Source organism: Asterias amurensis, chromosome 16 (assembly GCF_032118995.1).
Source record: "Asterias amurensis chromosome 16, ASM3211899v1".
NCBI classification, from domain to species: domain Eukaryota; kingdom Metazoa; phylum Echinodermata; class Asteroidea; order Forcipulatida; family Asteriidae; genus Asterias; species Asterias amurensis.
The window spans coordinates 9,807,040-9,829,320 of NC_092663.1; the positions used below are offsets into that span (position 1 = coordinate 9,807,040).

Consider the following 22,281-nt stretch of genomic DNA (forward strand, 5'->3'; position numbering starts at 1 on the left):
ATTGAAGATTTCCCTACGATTTTAAACCAAAACCAAATTTCTTGTTTCCTATTATTCTCAGACACTTTTACAAGCAAAAAAGTTTTTCAAAAGATCAACAATAAATGGCTGGGCATATGGTGATGATTGGTATCTGGTATCAAAACAAATGGTCTCCAAAGGAGCTGATTGGTTAGAGCTAGATAATGATTTCTGATGCTAGGTGGCAGCTTATACCTTGTAGATTTCTATTCCTAGCATTAGAATTGGAATTAGAATTAGAATTATTTATTCAGCCAACCTTAAAAAGTTAAAAACCTAAAACATCGGAAATTGTAGTGTACCTGGAGCTCTCTAGATTTAACATTTGAAGAAAATACAAAAATATAAATATATACAAATATTATAGGCTACAAAAAGCAGAAACAAACTAATTATCATTAAAAGCACGAACAGCATGAGGATAAAAACTATCCATGAACCGCTTACTACCTTTAAAATGCTTAAGACGACGATCTCCAGAACTCTCCTAGTAGTTGTATTCAAGTGAGCTTTGTGGTAGCACCATCTCTTAGCTCGGTGCTTAGCTCATTTAAGCCCAGCTTATCATGTTCCTGTTGCTGCTTTCACTCAAAATCGTGCTTAGCCCAACCACCAGCCGTCGATTTCACCAAGCTCTTTCTTACTTAGGATTAATCTAAGGACGAGGTCAGTGCGGTATCAAAAGACGTTAGGACGCATTAAACCCATCCTAAGTTAGCACGAGTTACTCGTCCTAACTCGAGATAGGATTAACGTAGCATTTTGTGAAATCGGCTGCAGGTAACCTCCAAGGCAGCATCCAGCTACAGATTCCAGCATCCTCCTGAAGATGATCAGCATATACTGATCGAACGATGAGTTGTCAACTGCTGTTTTTTTTTTCAGAACCAATATTACACAAAAGAGATTTACACATGGTGCTACGACAAACCTCACCCGGGCCCAATTTTATGGCTCTGCTTATTGAAGCACAGAATCTGCGCTTAAAGAAGCACGGAATTCTGTGCTTACGGCAAGCTTATTTCACCAGTTAGTGGCAAATTTTCGGCTTCTACGCGTGCGTACTCCATGTTTCTAGCACAGAAATTTGGCACTTGCACGTGAGCGGGGAATTTTCGGCACTTGCACGTAAGCGGGGAATCGCGATCGTAAGCGCAGAATTCGGCGGTAATCAAAGCCATGAAATTGGCCCTGATTATACTCCCACCATGCAAAGTTTTAAAATATACCTAATTTTATATATTTTTCTGTCCTATTACAGCCACAACCTTGGTAACACCGTGGTAGCCCACCAGATGATCCAGTCTCCCTACACCCTAGGCTCACAACCCATGGCTTATCCCATCCAAACCAACACGACAGGCTGGATGCAGCCTTCTGCCTCGCCCTACATCGTACACACTCCAGTTAGCTCACACATGGTAAATATCTTATCCATCAGTCTACCACTGGGGAATTCATGTGTCGGTTTAACGTTGCGGTCATGCATGAAAATGAAAACCTTGAACACACAATTAGAACATTCTATGCATTCATAATGTATCATTCATTAAAAATGAGCGATTGATCAGAGAGATTCAGACAGATGAGGGATCTTGCACTCTGGAGACTAAAGCTTGGTTCATACTCCTTGCAAATGCGAATGTGATACGAATGTTGACGTCACATATTCGCAACGAATAATTTGCAGCAGTTGAACTGTCCTCAACTTTTTTGAAAACATTCGCTGCGAAAAACAAAGGTGTGACGCCAAATTTGCTTCGCATTCGCAGGAAGTATGAACCGGGTTAACCAGCCCAACTGATAAAAGTGTCTAAGTTAGGAACAAGTAGCGGTTTTCCAACTTTATTTACCATTGAAACTCTAAGTTACATCATTGACAAACTGTGCTTACTAGACCCATGGCCCAACTTCATAGAGCTGCTTAAAGCAATCACACAACATCGGTAAACAGTATTGTCCAAAGGCCTACACTTAAAATAACAAACCTGTGAAAATTTAGGCTCAATCGGTCATCGGAGTCGGGAGAAAATAACAGGAAAACCCAACTTTGTTTCCGCACGTTTCACCGTGTCATGACATGTATTTAAATAAATCCGTTATTCACGATGTCGAGAATTGATTATTGTTTTAATGTTTTTTCAAAAAGTAAAGCATTTCATGGAATAATATTTCAAGGGACGTTTTTCCACCATTACCTTCTGTAAACCCTGTAAGTTATTTGTAAATCTGTGAACTTTAAATTTTGGTTCTGTTCAGAAAGTGTCCAATGGCTTTAAGCACAAAAAGTAAATAACTTTGCAACGGGGATAAAGAATTCTAATTTTGGTCTTAGCAATATACACTGATGAGTGTATACTCAGTACTTTCCTGAGCTCTGTGATAAAGTCACAGCCATGTTACTCAGGTGGGATTCGAACCCACGACCTTTGCAATTCTCGAGCAGTGTCTTAGCAACTAGACCACCGAGATTGCCCAGTAGCTAGAGGCAGTTCGAATCCTATATTTTCGCATTTAATAGATGCTGTTTTGTTTTCTAAAATTGTTTTCTCAGGGTGGTTCTATCATCACACAGTCCCCGGGTATGGAGCATGGACTAGGGATGCAGAGTACAGCAATGATGCCACAGATTACACATCAAATGAACCAACTTCAACTCGCCGGATCGGTAAGATACACTCATTGGTCCAACCGTTATATCAAGGACTTCTACTTGTTCTCCAACCGTTTGGAATGTTTATTTTAGTTATGACCCCATTAAATATAATAGTGGCTTCTTATAACGTGATCATATCCATCACTTAGTGATGCTCAACTCGATTCAACAGTCTGTATTTTTCCTGCAATGAATTGTGGAGCTACGTTTTTGAATTACGAGACCAATTCTTTTTACATAGCACCATGTAATGTTTTATAAGGTGCTGTGGCGCAATATGCAGCCAATCAAACCATGAACACCGGGGTGAACACCGGGGCGAACCCCTTCTGTTTTCAATAAGTGCACTGGGTACTTTTACTGGCCTTACACAACACAAATGGCAATGGTGTAGATAAGCTCATTTGCCTTGCTGTTAGTCATCGATCGTATGGACACACCAATTGTTTTATATTAGAAGTTTTGCAAGTTTGAATCTTGAGAGGTTCTTAATGTTTCTGGATTGCTTTGGCTGCCCACTGAAACACATTAGTTTGTAGTTCACTAGTCCCTAGCTATTTAAAATGGGTACTGCTGTTAACTGTTTCTTATCGTTCTAATTCTTTGTTTCCTTACAGTACATGCCTGCAACCCCCTACACCCATATGGGCCAGCAGACATACGCCCATGGGACCACGGTTCTTCAACCTGTTGCTGTAGAGGTAAACAAAAAACAATTCAATGAGTAAAAATTTAAGAAAAGTTGAGCCCCCCAAAAAGAGAAGAAACTAGAATAATAACAGTTATAAAGAAGCTTTGTTTTCATACTCATAAAAGGCAATGGCTTTTATCATTTTCCCTCTCTTCATGTCGGCAGTAGAGGGCCTTTTCTGAAACCTAGGATACGGCTCCTGAGTTTTGGAGCAGTGTGCATTCTGCATACTGCTCCAAACATCAAAATGAACCAAGGAGCCAGAGTCTGTGCCTAAACCGAGGTTTGGGAAAGAAAGCCCCAAGTCTCTTTTTTCACATTTTCCCCACGAAAAATCACATGTATACATACAATTCCTAAATAATCTAAGAAGAAACAGAATTTGATTCTAACAAAATATGGATGCATAGGTATATAGCCATTGTAGTGAAGGCAGACACCTCTAGAAACATTGTGCGAATTGTTTCAATTCTCTTTAAAACTAATGAGCACACAAGCTTTCCCTGAGTTATTCAATGCACGGACACTTTCCTTTGACATGCCCGCTCTCATGGCCTAAAATATTGAAGCCAATACCACCGAAGGTCACAGTCCTTAATTGGACACACCTGATGGTCTATGGCCACTTTTTAGGCCTTGTATTTGACTTGAGCTTGTCTCTCTTAGCCTTTTTAAGATATGGTGGACACTATAGGTGACACTGTGTGGTTTGGGTGTCTACAGGCCGAGTCACACTGCAGCGATAACGATAACAATCACGATGCAAAGAAAACACATTCTATTGGTTGAATGAGTGTGTGCATATTCTGCGTGGAGCAATTCAATCAATAGAATACATTTTCTTTACGCCGTGGTCGTTATCGTTCTCGTAATCGCTGCGGTGGGACCGAGCCTTAACAGACAAATTAACCAAAACATATGTTGTCATATAGTGTCCACCATATCTCGGAATGGCTTATAGGGTCCTTTGGCTATTTTGATACCCTGTGCTGAAACCAAATGGCTTCAAAATCGCTGGTCGACCAAAAGCTAAAGCTGAAGATCTTATTTCTATCTTTATTACCAGAATAAAGTTACCAGCCAAAATACCATGGCACTAATACAATTTGTGACTGATATCCTGCCCATTTCTGCCAAGCAGGAAATTGCGAAGTAATATTTTCTGTTTAAGCAGCTCTATGAAATTGGGCCCTGGTCAAAGCCAAGACTCTGATGCCAATAATTGTTCATGGAAAGTCTTGAACCAAAACACTGTTAGCAAAGTTGTGTCAAAATCATGTCCTACTTCTTTTTTATGTTGAAACAAGTTTTGATTGAGCATGGATTTCCAGCCCTTTTGTGTGTAGACAATTGCAGTTGGTGCCCTTTGTTTGCGCTGTTGATTTTACTTGTGCTTATAGAGTAACAGCTCTTAAAGGGTCTATGTAACTTTTGTTTGACAAAAAACACAATGTCCACAGATTTACACTAAACTTACACATTTTGAAGATAATGATAGTAGAAAGCTTCCCTGAAAATATTACGTGCTGAGGTGCTGTAGTTTTTGGGAAATGAGGAAAACAATGTCATGAAAATAGTTTTCGTCTCATGAGACAAAAAATTGTTTGAATCTTTTACAAACGTATTTTCATGACATTGTTTTACTCATTTCTCAAAAACTACAGCACCTCAGTAAGTAATATTTGAAGGGAAGCTTTCCACTATCATTATCTTCAAACCCTTTAAGTTTAATGTAAATCTGTGGAGATTTTTAAAAAGTACCGAAATCCTTTAAAGGGTCTGTATAGGTTTGGTAATGACTCTGAACATGAAGGCAATAAAAGCTTACTTGGTAAGAAGTACATTTGACCCAAGTAGAATGCATTTTGAGAATTGTTTTACCGTACTACAAAGTACTGTAGTTATAGAGAAGATATCACTTTTTCTCTCCAAAAATTTCAATCTGAGAATCGTTACTGAGAGTAACGTTTCTTTAGATTGTGTATCCCAATTACGGATTGAACTCTTCCTTTGTGGACATAACTGCTCTAGATTTTCAGCGATATTTCAAACACATTACCGCCTTTTGAAATAAAATTTTCATAGATAAGTCATATGGGATTATATACTAGATTGGATTGAGACAGACAGTGGCTTCCAATTACCAAACATATATAATCTCTTAAAGAAAACATCAACAAATTATTTAGTACTTATGTATGATCAAAAAACACTGTATGCCCAGCGCTTTTTGAAGCCTGCGGGAGAAAATTTGCCTTGTGTGGGAATCGAACCCTTGACCTACTGCATTCTTGAAAAGATGTCTTGCAGATGGTCTGTCTGGTCCGATTTCAGGTGCATTTTGTCGCTGACTTGGAAAGCACTTAGAATACAGACCCCAATTTCATAGAAGTGCTTAAGCACAAAAAGTAACCAAGCATAACAAAGTTCTGCTTACCAGAATAAGTTTACCAGCTAAACTACCATGTCACATGTACAATTTGCGACTGGTACCCTGCTCATTTCTGTTTAGCAGACAATTGTTAAGCAAAATTTATTGCTTATGCGGCTGAAATTTGGGCGCAGGTTGTGTGTTCTAAGCAAACATCAGTCGAAGGTATTATACAGGATTGGTAGAGGTGGCAAAATAGTCGCTGATGACAGACTTCATGTTTTGTGTCATCAACCATCAACATGAAATAATAAACCTGTGGGGAATTGTTGCCTTAAATGTTGTGTGAGGCACGAGAAAATAGTTTTAAAAAACATCCACAACAGTACTTAATGTTGGTTGTAAGAACTGGAATTGGCTATTGCGTTTAGATTTTCAAACACAGTTTTCTTGAATATGACTCTTTTTGAGGGAAATCTTGCACAGGAAGAAATTATTCTGGTATGAATTTCATAACCAGTAGGCTTTCTGAATGAAATTGAACAATCCTGGTTTTGTTATGCTCATTGTCAATCCTGTGTAATACCTTTAGGAGCAAAGTGAAATATTTTTCTTTGCTTTCCAGATTGCAATAGTAACTAAATAGTTGTTGAAATTAGTGTAGATGTTTTCCTATCTTGTGAATGCATGCTTAGTGTAGCTTTTATCCTGTTCAAAACTGTTGTTTAAGCTCAGCTTACATTGCGCATCTAATATCAAATACAAACAAATTGCAGTAACGAGTTTGAAGCAAGAGGGTGTTGTTCCCATCTATGGTTGCCCAATTATGAACCATTGATGTTGACATATTCCCTTTTCGAAACCATGGCTTCAGCTATGGATTCGGCTTCAGGCTCCGTCCTCTCGTCTGAAGCCCTGAGACTTACGCAAAGCACGCGCAAATTGTCCAAACAACCTCCAAGCTAGCCAGAGCCAAATCCAAAACCAAAGCCGTGGTTTCGAAAAGGGTCACAGGCAGAATAGGCATATGTCCAATTTGGGGTTATGATTCCCAATTGGCTCCTTGGTAAAACAATGACCAGTCAAGAAGAACATGCATTGCTGATTGATCTTGTAAAGAAGTTCAATAAGACAGGTAGAAGTGCCGATTATTGCCATATGTTGAAGGATCTGTCTTTATCAATCTGGTTGGTTGGTACTATATTGCAGACATTTTGCTTGCCTTCCACTGAATACACAAGCTGAGGCTGGAAGTAACAAAATCTAGTCTGGTTCTTTTTTTTTCTGTCATTGTGTGAGTGTATAGCATGTTATGAACAGGATACCATGTAGATGTTGTTGAATGTAGTGTAGCACGCATGTTTATCACCCCTTGCTCTCTCTTTACCCCCATCTCTTCCTACCCCCATCCATGTCTGGCACTCCTTGTGCAATGTGGTCTCCATCACTACCATCCCTGGTGTATGTTGCTTCTGTCATCCTCATCTTGGTCAAACCCTGTGGTACACCCCCCCTCCTCCTTGCGTCACATCAAACCCTCCCGACACCACTTTGTAGGAGATGTCTAGTGTCTCAGTACCTCATGATGCCTCACATTCAACCCCTCAAACCTCCCACCCGTCTTCACCTCAGGAGCAAGTTGAGGAAATGCACGCCCAGGGACAGCCCCAGCAGTATTATGCAGCCGCGCCGGTGGTCACGGCCCACGCCAAATAGAGAGACAGATGCAGAAGGGGACATCAATTTTGTCTTAATGCCGTGAGTATAAAGAATTATTTGCAGTAAGAAAAACAGACTGAACTGTGTGACCCCTAGTCCTGGAGAACTTTCACCTCCATAAAAAATTCTACAGTGACATTCTGGATATAAAGGTCCAATTCAACCCAGAACAGACTGGACAATGGCCCTAAAACTGACATGATAAAACCAACATGATGAGTTCAAGAGCCAAAATATTTTAGAGGTCTCTATGTCTCATCTTACCTCTTTTGTAAGAAGCTACTAATCTCACTGAAGTACGGCAGACTTTTTTCGGCAGTGAGTTTTGACGTCTCAATTTCCAAATGCTGTTTGGAAAATTCATGTCAAGAGGCCATCAGCGAAATCCCATTTTAGATTATGGTGCGTGGCCGGCCGTTGGGCTCACTTGACTCAAGCTCTGGTGTTTCTTATCAGCAGAGTATGGGTTCATGGAATCATGTGCCATTCTCGCCTCTTGCGTCCTAAAGGGGGACACTTGACCATTACAGCCTTCTTGTCCTTCAGATAGGAATTACGCAGAGGCTACGGAGGCCATGGTCTCTGTTGCCCTGGTCTTGCCCTTTGTGCCCTTCTTAACGACTTCACACTGTAAGTGCCCTTTGCAAAATGACAATGGCCTTGTTCTCTCAAAGATGAAATTCCTGGCCTGAAAAATTATATCGTGCGACATGTGTGATTGGCAAAATGGCGTCATGAACTTTTACTTTGTAAACCATCAAAAGGGCCCAGAAGTAAATCGGGTGAAAAATTATTGACTGCGTTCTATTTGTATAGTTGCTGCAAACTCGAACTGTATGGTACTGCCATCATTTATTTGTCTTAATTGTTCCCTGTGTATATAACAACGTAAAGTGAATGCATATTCTTTGTATACCAAAATGGGGCCAGACTATCCTGAATCATCTTGAATCAAAAATGGCTGCCTAATTCAGATTTGCTTATTTTTCTTGTTTTGCAGGTCCCGTCCTATTAAACAGAAAACACACTCCAAAGCAATCAAGTAGAAGATGGTATCGCCAGGAAATAGCTGTAAAATAATTGTAACTATGACCTTTGACCTCTACCTACAAGCAAAATTGCTGCTATGGGGTGTATATAACATTATCAACATTCTCCCCTTGGAAAGCAGGCTATGAGAAGTTTTTGTTCCATGACCATAAATACCATGCAAGTAATCAAATGTTTTTTCTAATAAAAGAGTAACGAAGTATAAAGTTGAGCTGCCTGAATGTTGCAGAGTTCCCTGGATCTATGATAGGAATTAAGTTATTTATGAAACTCTTGGGCGATATTAAAGAAATATTTTATATGTCCTTAGTAGAGTTTAAATTATAAACCCACCGTGTCCATTAACAGACAAATGGATTAAAAGAAAAGCCGTGCTGTTTAAAGTCATGGCGCAAAGTTTGGCAAGTAACCCTTGGCCATAACGCAAGGTTGCTTAGCGCAGTTGTTTTAGTAAGCTAACTCTTAAGCATAGAGGCCGAAGAAGATATCTCTGGTTAAAGGGGTTTTCAGTTTACCCTGACTAAATGTTTTGTCTGTTTTCCTGTCAGGAAGGTATATGTAAAGCTCTTCATTTTGAGAAATGATTGTGGTATTCTTTGTTATGATTTTTTTTGACTTCATTTATTGCATTCCTGTGATAGATAGAGGATCGAAAAAGAAAATAGTACAACGATATTTTGTGTGATTGTCCACTTTAATTTAAATTAAATCGCATACAATTTTTTAAATAAATTGTTCCTTTTGCACTCAAGAGCTTAAAGTTCCGACTAATTATAAGCCAGTCCATTTCTTTGGTGTTGTAGACAACTGTCAAGGAATGGGTGCCGAATTTTTCGCCGGAAATGGTGATTAAAAAATGCAGAAGAGATTTTAAGGAATTTAAAACAAATATTATATGTAGAGTCTATTTTGCTATTTTTTCAAAGAAGGAGCTATTTTTAAAAATAAGATAAATGTGTCTTTTAAGATTTAAACAAGGCTCTGTGAAACTGCTCCTGTTAAGTGAGGATTAATTCGAGGGGGGCAGTGGCGTTCCTCTTAATAATTTTATCATGATTTGTAGGTAGGTTTTAACTCGGGTGACACAAATTGCTATAAACTGTTGTAGGTTTCTGTGAATAAGTTCATTGAAAGTTAGTGTCAAGTTGGTTTTTCCGGGGGAAGAAAAGTGTTTTACGTGATCAGCTTTTGATGTGATTCTTGTACAAAGTTAAACTTGGTATTGAGGTTAAAATGAATTTTTAGAGTTGCCCTGTGACATGGATAGAGTATTGCTAGACGGTTGGATTGGTTTAAATAAGATTCATTATTTTTAATGACGTTAAAGTGTTGAGTTTACGTTCTTGATTTTTTAATTGCTTCGCCTAGGTCTTAGACTGCCTAGATGAGTTTGTGAAAAAAAATTAGCAACAAATTTGATCGATTTTAACGATTTTGGGGTAACTAATTAAGAAGAAAAAAATGGTTAGGAAGCTGGTTTGAAAATGAGAGAAGTAAAAGGAAAGTTTAAAGTGTGACTCATCAGAAAATACCTCAGTGTCGTCGATAGAGAAATAATTTAGTGTTGATTGTAAAGAGTAGTTGTGTTTGGTTGACAAAGTTGACCCTTTTTGTGTTCTTATGTAGGGCTAGTAATTAATATGTAAATTATAAGAGACGTTAATATTTGACACAAACAAAAATATATGCATTGAATGTAGGTAAAGGCATTCCTCGAAAGCAGACGATAAAAAAAAGGAAAATATAAAAATAATAAAAAATTATTACAAAAAAAAATTAAGTAAATATGGTGCTCTGATTTCAAACAAACAAATTCCAGTCCAATGTAAGTAGCTGTAAAGTAGGAGTTGACAGTTGAGGGGTGAAAGGTCGCTTAGGTTGAAGGTTCAAAGGTCACATATGATTGGTTTATAAGATGGTTAGTTGTAAGATAATAGTAATATTTTTCATTGTGTAACGAAAAGGGGGACACAATTGTTGATAACTTAGCGGCTGAGAGAAGTCAGAGTTGTTCTACTTCTGATGATTATGGATTGAGAAAGAAATCTAAAAGTTACCAAGTCACCTGATATTATTATTCTGGCGCAGCTGACGAGAAAGTATTTAAACGCTGTTGAAATCTGATGAGGCGGGAAAAAAAAAGAGAGTGTTTAATTGCCATTGTTTTAGTGAGAGAGCACCGGGGGGGCTACACAGAAAACTGTAACTATTTGTTTTTAATTAGTATTTGTTTACATTTTTGTTTGTTTAGTTTTGAGGTCGGGCCGCCGCGGTTAAGAATTCTCAGGAAGACATGCCCATATGAACGTTGAATCAAAACTTGAAAATCTGGATGGAAAATTTGCTCACATTCCTACTACAGTACCACAACCAATCCAAATTATTGTTTGGTTACAAACACTGTTGAAGTGAATACTTGTTATCTTCTACAACCAACCGAAGCAAGTTTGAATTTGTTTTTTCCTATACAAAAAAAAGAAGAGTGAAGGCAAAACATATGCTGAAACCATGAACAAACTGAACAACCTATCAAAGTTTTTCACCAGACGATTCTTAGCAAGACTATTAAAGTCTTCCCTGTGGCCTTTAAAGGCATGGTTGGTTTTAGCGGTAAGTTTATTACAGTTTTCATTCTAAAAACTTTTGCATTCTCAGCCTGAGAATGCAAAGTTTCAGATAAGCTTTAACATAAAGTAAATCGCACTGGATATTTACCCAGAAAACCGATTTCTTTTATAGTTGGTTTGCTGTGAACACTAAGTGGTAAAGAAAATATGTACACGGAAGATAAAACAAGTTGAAACCCAACTAAAACTGAATTGTACACAGAAAACCTTGTACAAATTTCAGTATAATTGTTCACGGCTATACTGGGCAGAGATAAGTTTGCTATAATAGTATTGCTAAGCATTTCAAAGCCCTAAGTGAACATTTGCTTACCATTTCAAATCACTGATTGAGCACTATTGCTTACTAGAAGTTACAAAACTCTGAAGGGAACAAACCCTTGTAAAACCCTTGAGCATTTCAAAATGCTTTGTATAAAGGGCCGAGCCTGGACCATAGATTTACTTAAATAACTAGAACAAATTTTTAAGAAGCACTGGGCTGAAATCTAGCATCAGCTGAATGTAAATAGAGCGGTTAATTTTGTTTCCATGTCTGATAGGTTTAAAAGATTTCCCTAACTTCTCTTGTTTTGTTAAAGTAGATGCATTTTATAAGTTGAATGTGGAGTAGTTGTTAAATTTTGATTTTTTTGTTTTTATACGAGATTGATCAAGAAAGTTGGAATCGGCTTGGTATTCATTTATGTTCTTTAAGTTTGATTTTGTTTGTTACGTAGGTTTATCATAAAATTTGCTCATAGTTTGTCTAAAAAATGTTATTCTGTGAGGATGCTTTGGTGTGGAAAAATGGTTGAACAATCTGTTGCAGTTTCAGAAACTCCTCAACCTGTGGATGAATGAGAACAACATTTATCCCCTTTTTGTTTCGAAGGTGAGGGGAGGGGGGTTTCTTGCAACTTCTACAAATATTTCAAACACCAAGGGCTCATGCAGTTTCGAAGAAATATATATGTTTATATTTTTAAAAGTCTTTATGAAGTGTATACTGACGGCCAACTTTGTTTGCATTTATGAACTTTCTGCAATTCAGTCATGAGAAACCGTACATTCTTCAATTCATAACTGCGGTTCTGAAGGCCATGGGTACAATCTATGAGTAAGTTGTTTGTGGTAGGTCTGATTTTTTGTTAAAATAAGTTTTAGGTTTTCTGGAAGTCTAGGTATAATTTCATAGAGCTGCTAAAGCAGAATATGGTGCTTAACACTTAACAACTTTCTGATCAGGGCCAACATTACATTAAAAAATAATAATAATAGTAAGACTTGTAATGCGCACATATCCACCCTGCTGGGTGTTCAAGGCGCGTTACTGCGATTACTGTTTCACATAAAAAGTACTTCCTTTAGTTGAAAAGCCCAGAATTCCGCGGTTAGCAGTGCCATTATATTAGGGGACCCAGCAAAAATGAGGAAGATACCAGTCAAAGATGATACATGTGAAGTGATATTTTAGCTGGTAACCTTTTTCTGGTAACCATTATTTTGTTAGCTTAACTGCTTTTTGTGCTGAAGCAGCTCTCTGAAATTTGGCTTGGGTTGGATTGCATTGGTTATAATACGAGTGAAAAGATTAGACCTTTTGAATTTATTGTAAAATGTTGTTGTCCGAATTTAGCCGTTAAAAGTCGCATTTGATGAGTTAAACATCCTGCCTTGTCGGATAGTTTAAGCTTTTTTTTCCCCCATTTTGATATATACCTGGACACAAATTTCTTTCCTTGGATCTTAGAAAACCTATAAATTCAAAAAAAAAAAGTGTTGGTGTTAAAGTGCAATACAGGAGTTTAAACGTCAGTGTTTGAAAATAAGGTCTCCACCACAACTCTTCGCAAACTTTGTTTAATTTTGTTAGTTATTATATTCACCCAAGATGTGTAGTATTTTTTGTTGTCTCTTGGTGTATTTGTAACTTTATTGGGGGTGTGTATGTCGTTGGTTTATGGCTCTAGCCTCCATAAGGTTTATTGGTTTCAGAACCGCAATGCGTTGTGGGAAGGAATATGGGGCGGTTTCTATGCAGTTTCTACGACTCGCGCACGCAACGCCTATACCTTTGAGTGGGTTCAACAGCGCCCTCTCTTGATATTTTGCTATTCGCAATAAACCTTATTGGGCGTTATCGTGGGTTTATAACGGTTACAAAAGTCCTAACGAGGGATGGGCTATAGTTGCTAACCCATGTTGGGGTCTGATATATAGTTCACGAAGATGTGAGGGATACCAGTTATGAAAATGGTGGTGTGTTGGTTCCTTAGAGGGAGAGACAGACTGTGTCAGAAGTGGTGGCTGCAGCTGTGGCCGTTGCTAGGGTGTTACTAAGGGCTGCCGATTATACTTCATCCCTCGTTAACATCTAGCTGCAGCCACTAATTTTGAAATGACCTGTATGGGCGTGTCTCTGGAGACATTAAACCAACAATGTACACACCTTATGCAACCACCAACGTTTGTAATAATGACTTGTTTGAGTATTAGTATAATGGTGACATGTTGAGGTATAGTAGGTGTTGGTTGTGTTGGATATAATGGTAAAGGAAAGAGATAGGTTGGTAAGCGTCATCCCATTTATGTAAATTATCATCAACATCAAGATTCTTCAAGTAACTATCAACATAATTCAATCTTATACGCCATTGTTCAACATATTGGGGCATTTCATGCCCTAGACATCTGCGTCAGTTTCCTTATTTATGCATTGTTTATTACAAGTGGCCAATTCCCATATAAAGGGGTACCAGACTACTGAAAAGAAGCCAAGCATTGGCCCTTTTCGAAGCCACTGCTTGCGCTTTGGATTCGGCTTCAGGCTCCACTCTCTCGTCTGAAGCCCTCAGCACGTACGCAAAGCACGCGCAGGTGTCAAAACAATCGCGGGGCGAAGCTAGCCTGAGCCAAAGCCGAAGCTGTGGTTTTAAAAAGGGCCGAGATTGCTGCATTGTTAGTGTCTGAATTGCATTGGCTCTGGCTGTGTCTATTGCCAGATCGCTGATGGGGCATATTCTTAAATGTCGTTCCAGTTGCTAATGGCAGCAGCCGTAGCCAAGGTCGCTTGATTTGGACATTGCTTTAATCTCACCATTCTGTGGTTGATGCATTAGTATTAATTTCAAGGGAACAAGGGAGTTTTTTTTTTAAATGAAATCTTCATACCAAACTGATCTTAGAGGATGTCAGTGGTTTTCAAAACAGTTAATAGTTTATTTCATAATAAGGATTTTTGAGTTGAAGTTTAAACTGTTTTAAGGTGGGGACTAAAGAATAATGATGTAGGCTTAAGGGGACTTTTTCTTTTGAAGTACACCTGGAAGGTTTCCAGTCAAAATTTTGTTTGCATTGCATGCTCCTTTTCTACATTTGATGAAAACATTGAATTTTCAAGGAAAGAAATTGTGAAGTCTATGGAAAGTGACAGTGATCGTTGTTTCTTGAAATAATTACTAAATGAGTCTGATACTTGACTTTGAAACGTTTTTACAAAATATAACAGATTTTGTCCAAAGCAGAGCAATTACATTGCTAACCATGGAGGTCATCGCCTCTGTGGCTCTGCTTTGGCATTTGGGCCAAGTTCTTGGCCTTTATGCCCCTCCAAAAGATTCCTATGACTTTCATAGTGTCCCATGGAAGTGCCCTTTGCAAAAGTGGCCTTGCCCTGTCAAAGATGAAACTCTGGTTCACTGTGGCTATTTTATGTTGAAGTGACCCGAGAAATGAACAAAAAATGTTACACTAAGTTTAGGGTAGAGTAAATTGTCAACTTGCCTGGAGTTCACAATTTTTGTTTTTAATCAATGCACTTAAATTCAACTCATAATCCGATCTGTCATTTTAAATTAATGTTAATTTATGCACCATGCAACCACCAATGTGATTCCTGCATTTAGCTTTGAATATGCAACACATTTAATGCTTTATTGTGATTGGATGACTGAATGTAATGCAAAGTATGGCCAATGTTTTTTTTTTCCTTTTGTATTTTTCAAATCACTTGTAGATAGTGTACAGTTATGATGTCTGTGGTTGGAATTTTAAGATAAAAACGGAGAAATTATATGTTTTTTATTTTTGTTTTCAGAGATCTACCGAGAGTTCAAATATTTAAATAACTTGTACAACATCTAGATTGATTGATTCCAAGCTTAACAAAAAGCACCCATCAAAAAAATAAATAATGGAAAACAGGTAACCTTATGGGCCATAAAAAATAGTAATATATGCATAAATTTGCATAATTAATTTTACATTCTGCTGAAATGAATGATTGTAAAAAATTATCAACATTTTAACAAATTTGTTATAAACATTCTTCTTAGACCATTAATATACTTGTCCCAAATGGAATGATCATGATCGTGAAATCCAAAGTGACCCATTTTCCTTAAACCTTTTTGTTTTTGATTTCAGTCAAGTAAATCATCAAGCTAAAAAATAAATGAATGGTAAAAGCAGATGTGTAACAGATGTGTGGTGAAAAATATCCCTAAATAGACAAAAATAGTAAATCATTAACGCTGATTTGCGATGTTAACGTAAAACTAGTAATGTGAAAGTCCTGTTGGGTGATGGAATCAGAAATCGGCTTGTTTAAAATGTGTTGTACATGTGTTGTACAGTTTGTATAGTTGTCAGTGTAGTAGGGAAGAGTTTTTTATGAATGGAGCAATAGTGGAAAGAAGGTGGGCAACGTTTCCTGTAGAGGGAACAAAAAAACAAAAAGATTTTAAAAGATAATTTCTTACAAATGTAGGTGTAGATTTGAGTCGACTTGTAGGTACAGAACTAATTTTAAATGAGTAGATATACTTAGGCTGAGAAACTACACTTGTCAATTTTTTCTGTCATTAATTCCATTGTCTGCTGGATTAAAAAGGGATCCATCAAACTTTAAAAAGAATTCTGGACTTTGTGTCATTTATTTCTGTATGTGATCAACCTTGCTGTTTTGTTGATACATTAGGGTTACAATTCAGGTGGTTTATTTCTAAGGGTCGGCTTACAATGTTTATTTATTTTTTTTTTTTTTTTAAGTCTTTGCAGTTACGCAATATATCAAGTGTTTAAAATCACCTCTAAACACAAACGGACACTGTTGCGACACAGTGCACTGGATAGTTCCATTGTGCGTGCAATCCAGAGCTGGTACACCCGGTTCGAATCCTACCCGTACCAAGAGGGACATGACTTTTACTGCTTGCACCACCAGTAATGGATTGGGGTCTGTCATGTCTATCGCCAAATTATGTGTGGATGAAATTATGCTGGGTGGGAGAGGAAAGGAGGGACCGGGACTAGCTAAGTCCCTTAAGGGTTATAATGGGTGATCACCACGCTGGTTTCGACCAGCCTTGAGAAATCACAAGGCAAAAATATAACCTTCTAATCTTTTGCTCGAAAAAAAATCACAAGGCTATGAACTTTTCGCTCGAAAAAAAATCACAAGGCCTTGTAAACTTTTCGCTTGAAAAAAATCATAGAGCCCGGTTCATACTTCCTGCGAATGTGAATGCGAAGTGAATTTGACGTAAGTTTGACGTCACAACCCTCTTTTTTGCAGCGATATTCGCAAGTGAGTTGAGCAAAGTTGAACTGCTGCGAATTATTCGTTGCGAATTTGTGACGTCAACATTCGTATCGCATTTGCATTCGCAGGAAAAATGAACCGGGCTTCTAAAGCCTTGTGAACTTTTCGCTCGAAAAAATATCACAATTAAGGCCTTGTGAACTTTTCGATCAAAAAAAAATATAGCCTTGTGAACTTTTTGATCGAAAAACAATCACAAGGCTTTATTTGATAAAAATGTTGGACTTTACCCTTTATAGTTTTTCAATTTTCCCCCAACTTACAAGTAAAAATAAAAAATAAAAACTTCCTAATTATTGCTTCAAATATTTGTATTGGCTTCTGATCAATAAAAAGGCTTCAGAAAAGCCTACTGCATCATGACGAGTACAACATCGCACCTTAAAAAAAAATAGGCAAAAGTTGATAAAAGTGCTGGCCTCACCCCTTATTATTTCTTACAAATTTCGGCCAATAAAAGGATGCCGTTTGTACTACGTCACGCGCATGCACATCGAGCAAGGCATGCTGGGAAAAAAATGGCGCGGTGAGATCGATCACCCCTGGGAACGAGGTTGGTGCACCCCCACCAAATAATCTCCCATAGCACACAGTGCAAAATGCTACATATTCAAGAATACACGAAAGATACTTAAAAGTCTCACAGCTTTTAACTTGAAAGGGAAAATCATTGATTGCTCAATTATATATGGGGGAGTCCCTGGGCCCGTCGAGTTATTCTCCCTCCAAGTAAAAACACCCCTCACAGGTCTAATTTTCAAAACGTCCGAGCATCAATCTAGACTAATGTCCCTACACCTCTCAGCAAATAGGACCATTTGTTTTAGGGCCTATGTCATCCAAAATACCTCAAGCTGGAAGTCAACAACCCCCAGGTCACAATTGGGCAACATTTTTACACTGAAACACTTTCTGAGGGCTCTCAAATCTGTCTAATATAGAATATTAATGAGCTCGACGCTCTGTTTTCTCCTATTTGGTGGGGTGCACCCTTTGTCTGGTTCCCAGACCCAAAAAATCTCAGACTAGGTAACAAGACAGACGTCAAGGAATCTTTGGTCAGGGGACCAGACTAGTGCACCCTTTACTCATTGCGGCCATTTTCTTTCTGAGCGGGCATCGTGTGTTCAGCTCCACGTGTGTGTGGTGGAAAAACAGATTTTCTGCAACATTTTACATCGAAAACCGACATCAAAATTCAAAAACTTCCACGAAGATAACTACACGGATGTTCATAGAATCTTCTCATTCAGGTAAATGATTCATGTGTTGATGCAAAAGAAGAAATTTGAGGGGTTTTCTAAGACAAGATTGTCTTGGCAATTTTACAGTCAAATTATTGTCAGCTTATGATACCCAAGACAAATCGAAGAAACATATGTGTTAAAATATTAATTCAACCACTGAATTCTCGCTCAATACAAGTGAGGAAAATATTGTTAAGGAAAGATATTTTCGTTGAAACAGTGATCCACATCAATTTTGCTGATGAATTCTAACGCTTTGCGCTACACGTTTTTTGTTTCTCCACTTCCTTCAATGCAAGTGTTTAGAGTAAAATCACAATGCGCACATATTTTGCTTTGAATTGTTTCCTAGTGTGTTGGGAATTAGATTTGACGACATGAAGTACTGTACATGGTCATGTATATGTGGAGACAATTTAAAGGCCCACTGAACATGCTGTCCTGAAGTGAATTTCCCAATGCCTTATACTTTCTATATCCCTTTATATGTATGAACACTAATTTACATCCATACTCTAAATATAATTTTGTTCTTTTTCAGAGTTCGTGGAGTCTGAATGTTTCCCTTTCTTCAGACGTGTATGCTGCCTCTCCCTGTATCTCAGCAGTCTTTCCAGCCACAACAGCAGTCACTGAGGTACAAAGCCTCAACCGTTCTGTAAGGCAAACAAAATGTGTATTTCTACTAGCTGTAGGGCCATAATAATTTATACCAACACATTTGCCAAAATTTCTCCCATACTTTTTTTTCTCCTAAGACCCACATTATTTATGACTTTTTCTTTTTTTGTGCGGCCTCCAAAGAATCAGTTAAATTTCTATTAAAAACTTTCCTTTAAGTCAGCCCTTCTTCCCGATGAAATGTTCATACTTTTCCCTCAAGAGCCACACATCATGCCTGTCGATTCGATAGCATTGTCGATTCGATACTTAACTACCCTTGAGGTCATTACCTAATATTGTGAATGGAATTTTTTTGAGTTTGCAACTGATTCTAGTTCACCAAAAGGAACGATGACACTGTATTTCTGTACTTGCAAACATGGAATTACTGTTCATGAATAATATGTAACTCTACACCCCCCCCCCCCCCCCACAAGATTGTGAGAAAAAAATTACCTTTATAATTTGAATGCATCCTATTAAATAGCAATACACTTTTGAGTATTCAAAGGCAGGGTATACTTGGTAGTTACTCCAAAAATTAATTATCGTGAAAACGTTAGAGCACTGGTCATGTTGATGTTAAAAATTGTTGTTGGAAAAACACCCTTTAAAGTAAAATGTAGTTTTACGGAAAGTGGCAATGTTTTGTTCACCCCCAAAATTTGAATCTGAGAAAGGCTTCAGGCATGAAGCCTTTCTCATGCATCTGAAAGCACACAAATTTATGCATGGAATTTGGGGGTTTCTTTCATTTTGTTTTCAACTTTGATGACCATTTGAGCCAAAACTTTCACTAGTTTGTTATTTATGAATTTTATTGAGGCACACCAAGTGAGGAGACTGGTGTTTAATAATTACCAAAAGTATCCCCAACCCTAAATATTTTCTAAAAGTTACTTATAATTAGTTCATCACCACCAAGAAGGGGATCATCAAAGTTATAAGCTGTTCATAGAACCAATAATTGTCCAAATATTAGGATTCATCAGAAAATAATAAGCAAACCAGACTAGATTGTTTATTTGAATTTTCAAGACTTTATTTGAACAAACTTTAAATGTTTTCCAAAAGAAAGAAAACAATAACATCAATTAGTGCATTCACACTGTTAGACATTAACCCCCACCCACCCCAACCTGACCTCAAGAACTTGATTATCCGTATGATTATGTATGTTATGTTTATTGCATTTTTATATTAAAACATGTTGTTTTTGGAGTGCTTAGGCACTTCTATTGCTTCCTTACTATTCATTTTGAAAGTTGCTTAAATTGATGGTTTGAAATATGCCAGTTGATATACTTTGTGAAAACCTCATTAGTATTATTTTAAAAGTTTTTTTTTAATGCACTTGTCAAGTGCCACAATTAAACAATTGTATTTGTAAAAACAAATACAGCTTTCAATTCATACTTGGTTTTTATTAAAAGTATTGAAAATGTGTATAGTTTCAAAATTCAACTTAAACCCCCAAAACCAGTTAAGAATTTATCCAAGAAGAAATATCAGCTGGCAAATGACAACCATAGCTAAGAAATATAAATGATCAACCAAGGAAGAAATGTAACCTGGTTTTTTTTCAAAAAGGAGTCCACATGGCTAACAAAAAACCAGTCTCATGAAAACATGAACTAACTATTTGGTTTCTGCAAACTTGTAAAATAATTGTTTGTGTTTTTTCTTCTTCTTACAAGAACTCAGAATGTTTACGGAATCAAAGCGTTTTTTGTTTCTTTTCAAACAAATCTAATTAAATTTGACTCCTTTAAGGTTTACAGGTTGCATTTCTTACTTATAAAGAAGGTACAACATTGGTATTCATATACTGCATATAGAGTGCACAAATTTTGACACAAAAAAACATTATCTCAAACTTGCAGCGTTTCAAAACAAATTTCTTTATTTATTGTTTAACTCAATACAGTTTTTACATCAAGTGGACATTTAGATGAATGTTTCCTTGCATGCTTACCAAAATTTAAGGTAATGCATGTTCACTAAATTCCCGCATTTAACTTCTAAGTTCAATTCGCAATAGCGTAACTACCAATGTTGTATCTTCTGTAAAGGCCGCATCTTGTATCTTGCTCTGTGACTTTATAATCTCAATCTTGGAAAGTTTTTAAAGAAAAAAATGGCTAAGTCCACAAAGGGACAAACATTGACTTTGAGTTTCTGCTCAAAAAATTACAAGTACGAACAATCGCTAGTGTTTTGGTCAAAAAATGACTAAGTCCACAATAGGACACAGAAAGTCAATAATTACTCAGTGTTTTTGTCAAAAAATTACTAAGTCCAAAAAAGACCAAGGACAAACATTGACTATGAGTTTTCTGCTCAAAAAATTACTAAGTACAAACAATGGTTAGTGTTTTGGTCAAAAAATTACTAAGTCCACAAAAGGACACAGAAAGTCAATAATTACCAAGTGTTTTCGTCAAAAAATGACTAAGTACAAACAATGGCTATGCATTTTGGTCAAAAAATGAGTAAGTCCACAATGGGACTCCATTTTATTGTTATTTAAAGTCACAACAAGCTATAAGACGATACCTTTAATAAGGGGCTGCATTCCATTTTGATGTACCTAGCAATATAATCTTATGGTAATTTGAATTTGACGCCTTGTATAAGTGTCATGTGCAAATTTCTAGTTGATTACATTGTTGGTGTACATTACTATGGGATACAGTCTCTTCTGCACCCCTATAGGGGGTGCACTTGGTTGATCAACATTTTAATAATAGGGGGGGTAGGGCCAAAGTTTTTACGCAGTTAATTTCGAACCGTACAACGGCACGAGAAATATTTTTGGCTGACTTAGTCTATATAAAAAAGGCATTTTTTAAGGGATTTTTTTGATTTTGTTAAGCACCACTGAACTGTAGAAGCAGCAGAGTTGCGCAAACGTGTGTGCCGGTCGGTGTGGCCAACTACTATCTAGAAAGTGAAGCGACTTAATGATCTAAGTATTAATGGGAGGAAAGCATTTTATTAAGTTAAATCAAGTTAATGTTTCATTGATAGTCTGTTTTACCAAAGTCCTGCTTTACATGATTGACAAACTAAAAAGATGGTTTTTCAAAAGTCCGAAGCCAAAAACAAACTAAAGATTTTTTTTTTCAAAGTCCAAAACAAAAGTCGGAAAGGATTCTGTTGCCCGTTAAAATGTTTGATGAATCTGTATCAAGTGTACCATCGGACGTCTCCCCCTGTTCGGGCAAACACGTCGCTAAGTTCTTGGAGTAAAGTTTCAAGTTTGAATTTTGGTTGAAGTGTAAAAGGACGCTTCCACTCCGTCACCGATTGAGTCCTGTACCATCAAAATAACGAAGACTTCAACCCAGATGATGATGCGCTGATCAGAGAAACAAGATTCCAACATGGCGGCTGAACTTGGAAAATTTTGTGAATTTTTGTGACAAGCACAAAAAACAGGATGGCATACTCAGAAACATATTGGTTGCACTTGCATTAGAAGTACTACAATTTTTCATAAATTTGTTTCAAATCAATCGTAAGTTTTGGATTTGTTAAAACATCGCAACATTTTAACAGTGTGTGTGATTACACGTTCAAACGATCAAAGTCAAATTTCAAAGTCAAAAGTGAGGTTGTACACAAACATCAGATTTGCATCTGTATGCAT

The 22,281-nt window shown here is 37.3% G+C and overlaps 1 protein-coding gene across 3 annotated transcripts in view; it reads left to right on the forward strand.

Moving 5' to 3' along the window:
• Nucleotides 1-16,032, forward strand: part of LOC139948638 (RNA-binding motif, single-stranded-interacting protein 1-like) — a 236,093-nt gene extending 220,061 nt beyond the window's left edge. For 2 of the 3 annotated variants that reach the window (XM_071946840.1, XM_071946842.1), the window contains 5 exons: nt 1,283-1,442; nt 2,576-2,689; nt 3,295-3,378; nt 7,297-7,497; nt 8,459-16,032. In XM_071946840.1, coding sequence (XP_071802941.1) covers nt 1,283-1,442; nt 2,576-2,689; nt 3,295-3,378; nt 7,297-7,455 — 517 coding nt within the window. In that variant the 3' untranslated portion in view covers nt 7,456-7,497; nt 8,459-16,032. The remainder of the gene's footprint in view (nt 1-1,282; nt 1,443-2,575; nt 2,690-3,294; nt 3,379-7,296; nt 7,498-8,458) is intronic. The other variant, XM_071946841.1, reaches the window with a different exon arrangement.
• The last annotated feature ends 6,249 nt before the right edge of the window (nt 16,033-22,281 follow it).